This window comes from Physeter macrocephalus, chromosome 14, assembly GCF_002837175.3.
Source record: "Physeter macrocephalus isolate SW-GA chromosome 14, ASM283717v5, whole genome shotgun sequence".
Lineage (NCBI taxonomy): Eukaryota > Metazoa > Chordata > Mammalia > Artiodactyla > Physeteridae > Physeter > Physeter macrocephalus.
This window is the reverse complement of record NC_041227.1, coordinates 89,906,656-89,912,626: the sequence shown is the minus strand read 5'-3', so window position 1 is coordinate 89,912,626 and position 5,971 is coordinate 89,906,656. Positions and strand designations below refer to the sequence as shown.

The 5,971-nt window shown below is 42.1% G+C and overlaps 1 protein-coding gene across 1 annotated transcript in view; it reads left to right on the top strand.

Moving 5' to 3' along the window:
- LOC102985900 (zinc finger protein with KRAB and SCAN domains 8-like) overlaps positions 1-3,099 on the top strand; it is a 4,945-nt gene extending 1,846 nt beyond the window's left edge. The window contains exon 2 of the mRNA XM_024127571.3: positions 2,567-3,099. Within this exon, the coding sequence (XP_023983339.2) occupies positions 2,567-3,099 (533 nt within the window). The remainder of the gene's footprint in view (positions 1-2,566) is intronic.
- The last annotated feature ends 2,872 nt before the right edge of the window (positions 3,100-5,971 follow it).

Here is a 5,971-nt window from a genome sequence, read left to right as displayed (position 1 = left end):
GGGAAGATCCCACGTGCCGCGGAGCGGCTGGGCCTGTGAGCCATGGCCGCTGAGCCTGCGCGTCCGGAGCCTGTGCTCCGCAACGGGAGAGGCCACAACGGTGAGAGGCCCGCGTACCGCAAAAAAAAAAAAAGAATAATGTAAGATTAGGAGCTTGGGGCAGGGAATTACCAGAGACAAGAATATTAGAAAAACATGTCAGTTTCAGAATTGTTAATTTAGAAATAATCTGGTTTCCAAGAGAAAATATTCACCATTTCATTTGGTTGTGAGATATATATTTTGTCCAGGAAGTCCAGCTGGCTCTTTAGCTGGGCCTTATGCTCTGATCACCAGATTTCGGGGTCTGGTCCTACACTTTCCAGGTCCAGAAATTTTACTTTGTCAGTGTACCTAGCCAGAATTATTCAGGCCAGGGAAATAGACTTACCCAAACCACAAGAAAGTGGTATAAAAAACAGGGGAAAATACAACTGCCTGATCAGAAATTGAGCGGGCTGTCAACACATTTTCTATCTAGGAAAATCTATAGAGGAAGGTAAATTCTAATCAGAAGTTTGCTTAGGGCTTCCCTGGTGGCGCAGTGGTTGGGAATCCGCCTGCCAAAGCAGGGGACACAGGTTTGATCCCTGGTCCAGGAAGATCCCACATGCCACGGAGCAACTAAGCCCATGTGCCACAACTACTGAGCCTGCCCTCTAGAGCCCATGAGCCACAACTACTGAGCCCGCACACCACAGCTTCTGAAGCCCACGTGCCTAGAACCCGTGCTCGGCAACAAGAGAAGCCACCCAATGAGAGGCCCACACACCACAACGAAGAATAGCCCCCGCTCGCCGCAACTAGAGAAAAGCCCGCACGCAGCAACAGAGACCCAAGGCAGCCAAAAAAAAAAAAAGAAAAGTTTGCTTAGTGGGCATGGAAGCAAAGCAAGGGCATTGTCAGGTAATATTAATGCAGATTTCATCCTGCTCTGATCCCTTGGTATATCTACGTGCCCTTGGGAGGAGGGCAGGTGTCTGCCAAGGGGACAGAGAATACCCCCATGAGCTGGAGTGAGCACCCTCACCTGAACCAGTGCTGGAGGCACAGGCACATTTTTGCTCTCTGAGTCCATCTTTTCTAGATGCAGAAACCTAGTGTTTCTTCATATTGGGTTTAAGACAATTGATTAAGTTCCCCTGTCTTGATTATTATAATCATACTCCATCCGGTGCTCCTCTGAAACCAGGTCCTGGTAACCGTGATTGGACTTAGGAATTCCAGGATTTCCTTACCTCTTTGAGTTATTTCTACATGTGGATAATTTCAGCCATTATATGTTGATACTTGCTGGTTTATTATTAAAGAGTAATCTCTTCCAAGTTCTATTGGCATCTTTACTTTGCTCCTTTGAAGGGATAGCAAGCCCACCCATCCTTCCTTTACCTCCACTACTCTCTATACTTCCCCACAGACTTATGTAATTCAGCATAGTGCTGTGTTCTTACTGGGCCCAGAGGCAGCCTCTGCATTTAAAGTGGTGCTTGGAGGGCTTCCCTGGTGGCGCAGTGGTTGAGAGTCCGCCTGCCGATGCAGGGGACACGGGTTCGTGCCCCGGTCCGGGAAGATCCCGCATGCTGCAGAGCGGCTGGGCCCGTGGGCCATGGCCGCTGAGCCTGCGCGTCCGGAGCCTGTGCTCCACAACGGGAGAGGCCACAACGGTGAGAGGCCCGCGTACCACAAAAAAATAAACATTAAAAAAAATTAAAAAAATTTTTTTAAATAAATAAATAAAGTGGTGCTTTGAGGCAATTACTTTTCAGTCCTTCATGGTTGACAGTTGAGATAAAACTACTTGCCATTCTTCTCCCTATTTATTGGGTGTATCCACTAAATGGCCAAGAAGATGAAACTGTAACTAAGGGTCTCACCTCTCAGGCAAAAATATGTCATAAACAACTCTTGAAGTACCAAGGCTGCTCACCATGATCCACCTAACTGCCCTTCTCACCTCCAGAGGTGGGCTCCCAGCAACCAAGTTTATCCTGTGTGATACCCCCTAGCCCCTACCACCACCGATTACAGTCAAAGTCAACACTTGACCTAAACTGGGACAAGTGATTCTCTTTTCTAAGATTTTGGAAGTGGAACTAAAGAAATCTAGTTAATACAGGGCTGGTCTTTTGCATAAAGGAAATTTTAAGATCCAGGAGCTAAGGTACTAAAGGAAAAAGACAGTTTGCCAAGAGAATGATGTGGACTCAAAGTCTGATTCAGTAGCTCTCCTGTGTGTTTCTGACAATCAGCCGAGTTTGGGAACTGCTTTTATAGACCATAGAGACCAAAGTTAGGTTTAGAAGCCTTTCTCTTTCCCAGATTATAACACCATTTTTGAGACTATAGAAGCTCAACCCAATCATAGAAATGTTTTACTTTGAACATTTGTTTCCCCTTCTAAGAATTTCTTTTCTCCTAGCATAGTGGAGGGAAGCCATATATATGTAACGAATGTGGGAAAGGCCTTAAATCAAAGCTCAGATCTGATTATCCATCACAGCATTTATACTTTTAACTTATGTTTCAGATAACGAAAAGAAAACTGAGAAGGAGGAATGGAAGCTAAAGCAGGAAATTTCTGAAGAAACAGGATCAGGACACCCAATACAAATACCCCATGGATCTAAATTCTTAGGACCCAGGGAAAGTGAGAACAGCTTGGAGAGGCAACAGGTAAACTCAGCAGAGGCTGGACTGTTACACTCTTCTTTTGAGAAAAAGGGGTTCAGCCAAGTGAGCATTACCCTTAAGAAAACCCTTATAGGAGAGGGAAAGCTTGACATTAATAAGAAAGTGAGAGTTTGTGATCTGACCCCAGCCGTTACACATCAGAGAGTTTCAACAGAGGAAAGAACCTATAGGTGCAAGGCATGTGGCCAGAGCTTCAAACAGAAGTCAGGACTTACTCAGCATCAGAAAATCCATACCGTAAAGAGAATCTATCAGTGCAACGAATGTGGAAAGGTCTTCAGCAGGAGCTCTAACTTGGTTATACGTCAGAGAATTCACACGGGAAGGAAACCTTATGTTTGTGATGACTGTGGCAAAGACTTTAGCTGAGCTCCAATCTCATGCAACATCCACCAGTTCATACCAAGGAGAATCCCTATGAATGTAATCAGTGTGGAAGAGCTTTCAGGGGAAGCTCAAACCTTATCCTGCACCAGAGAATTTATAGTGGAGGGAAGCCATATGTATGTAATGAACGTGGGAAGGCCTTCAATCAAAGCTCAGATCTTATTATCCATCACAGCATTCACAGTGGAGAGAAACCCTATGAATGTAATGACTGTGGGAAAGCATTCAATCAGAGCTCCCATCTTGTTAACCACCAGAGAATTCATACTGGGGAGAAACCCTATGAATGCAGTGAATGTGGAAAAGCCCTCCGGCAGAGTTCCCTTCTTATTCAACATCAAAGAATCCATAGTGGAGAGAAACCCTACAAATGCCCTGAATATGGGAAAGCCTTCAGTGGGTGCACAGTTTCTCTTAAACATCAGAGACTTCATATTGGAGAAAAACTTGAATATAAGAAAGCCTTCAATTCAGATTCAGAACTTAATGGACAGGAGAGAATTCACAAGGAAAAGAAATCTTATGAATGTAATGAATGTGGAAAAACCTTCCTAGGCAGCTCAGATCTTATTAGATATCAAACAACTCACACTGGAGAAAAACCTTTTGAATGCAGTGAATGTGGAAAGGCCTTCAGCAGGAACTCAGTCCTTATAGAACATCAGAGAATCCATACAGGTGAGAGGCCTTATAAATGCAGTGAACGTGGGAAAGCCTTTAGGGGGAGCTCTCAATTTATTCAGCCTCAAAGAATTCACAGTGGAAAGAAACCCTATGAATGCAATGAATGTTGCAAGACTTTTAATCAGAGCTGAGACCTTATTCGACATCACAGGATTCATAGTGGAGAAAAGCCCTATGAATGTAATGAATGTGGAAAAGCCTTCAGATGGAGCTCAGACCTTGTTAGGCATCAGAAAATTCACACTGGAGAGAAAGTTCATGAATGTAATGAGTATGGAGAAACTTTCAGTCAGAGCTCAGGTCTTAGCATCAGAGACACCACACAGAATCCTAGGAAGACAGTAATGATAAAATGTCTCTCTCTATATATATTTGTTTTTAAATACTGTTGCGTCTACCTTTAGCCATCGTAACTATAATACTTGGAAAATTCTAAGCTTCTTAAGAGCGATTTTCATCTGATTCAGTTTAGAGTGTTCAGCCTCAGGCTGTGTGAAGATTTGTCCTTCCTAAACACTTTCCACAAAGACCTTGATGGGATAAGCCTTTAATTACATTTTCACTCCTTACTTGATCATCAGAGGTTCCACACCACAGGGAAATCTTGCAAATGGAAAAACTTGCTTGTAAAGCACCTACATCATCACAAAATCGTGTCCTCGTGTGTCCTCTTCAGCAGCAGCAGGAATCTAATAACTTTTCCCATCTTTTTATCCATAATATGAACTGTACCAAGGGAATATAAGATAGGTGTGATATCCTGAACTCTAGAATGAATGGTTCTTCCTGGGACAGAGTCTAATCCAAAAGTCTGAAAATGGTCCTGATGTTTTCTCATTAGAATAAATGTCAATATATAGAGTAGATTAGGGAGTTTGAGCTTGTTCATCCATTCCTAGTAAAATCAGATACAGAAGCAGCTAGTTCAATTAGGAAAAGGAATTGACTAGTAAATCATAGGACAGTTACCTTCTTTCATATAAGGGTAGAAGTTGTAATGAAATCTCTTCTGTAGGATTTAAAAGTATAATGGCACATTGGAGTCTGACATACTGAAATCCAGTTTCTGTCACTTTTAATCTATGTAATCTTAGGCAATTTTTTTTTATGTTTCTGAGCCTTGGTTTTCTCATATGTAAAATCAAGATAATCAAGATACCTCCCTTGGGCTATCGTGAAGATTAAATGAGACAGTTTTGTTAAGCACTTAGCAAAGTTCTAGACACATAGTATACAACAAATGATAGATGTTTTTATCAGTAGTTCCTATGGGCAGTGATTATCTAAGGCATTTTGAAGGAAAGGAGACAACATATTCTCCCAGGCTAAAACCTTCTGGAAAAATTACATGATTCTGCATTTCCTGATCCTACTTGAAGTCAGAAGGGGCTTGGCTTAGTGTAAGTAAATGGTAAGGATTGGGGAAGGTGGGGGTGAGAGGGATTTATACAAATTTTCAAGGATGCTGTATCTTTTTTTTTCTTTTATTTTTTTTGTGGTAAGAACACTCAACATGAGATTTACCCTCTTAACAAAATTTTTAAGTGTATGACACAGTCTTTTAACTATAGGCACAGTGTTGTACAGCAGACCCCTAGAACTTACTCATCTTCCATAACTGAAACTGCACCTGCTGAATAGCAACTCCCTATTTCTCCCTCCCCCCAACCCCTGGCAACCACCATTCTACGCTTTGCTTCTGTGACTTTGACTATTTTAGGTACTTCGTATAAGTGGAATCATGCAGTATTTGTCCTTCTGTAGGATGCTGTATCTTGGAATAATAAAGTCAGCAGTGAATCTGAGAAAAGTTACTATAGCACTACAGAGTTGAATTAAGATTTTTTTTGGAGAGGCTAGCGTTAAGCTGAAAGTATTAAGAGGTCAAATCAATAAGTATCCTGCAAATATGATAGTGAACTTTAATTTCTATAGGTGGCTTAACTGGTTTTGAGACAGTAATAATCAGAGAAAATAAGGAGGTCTCAACTTTTTCACATGATAGAAGGCAACAAACAAAAGTCCAGGACCAGATGGCTTCAAAGGCGAATCCTATCAAACGTTTAGAGAAGAGTTAACAAAACCCTGATACCAAAACCAGACAAAGATATCAAAGAAAGAAAGGAAGGAAGGAAGGAAGGGGGAGGGAGGGAGGGAGGGAGAGAGAGAG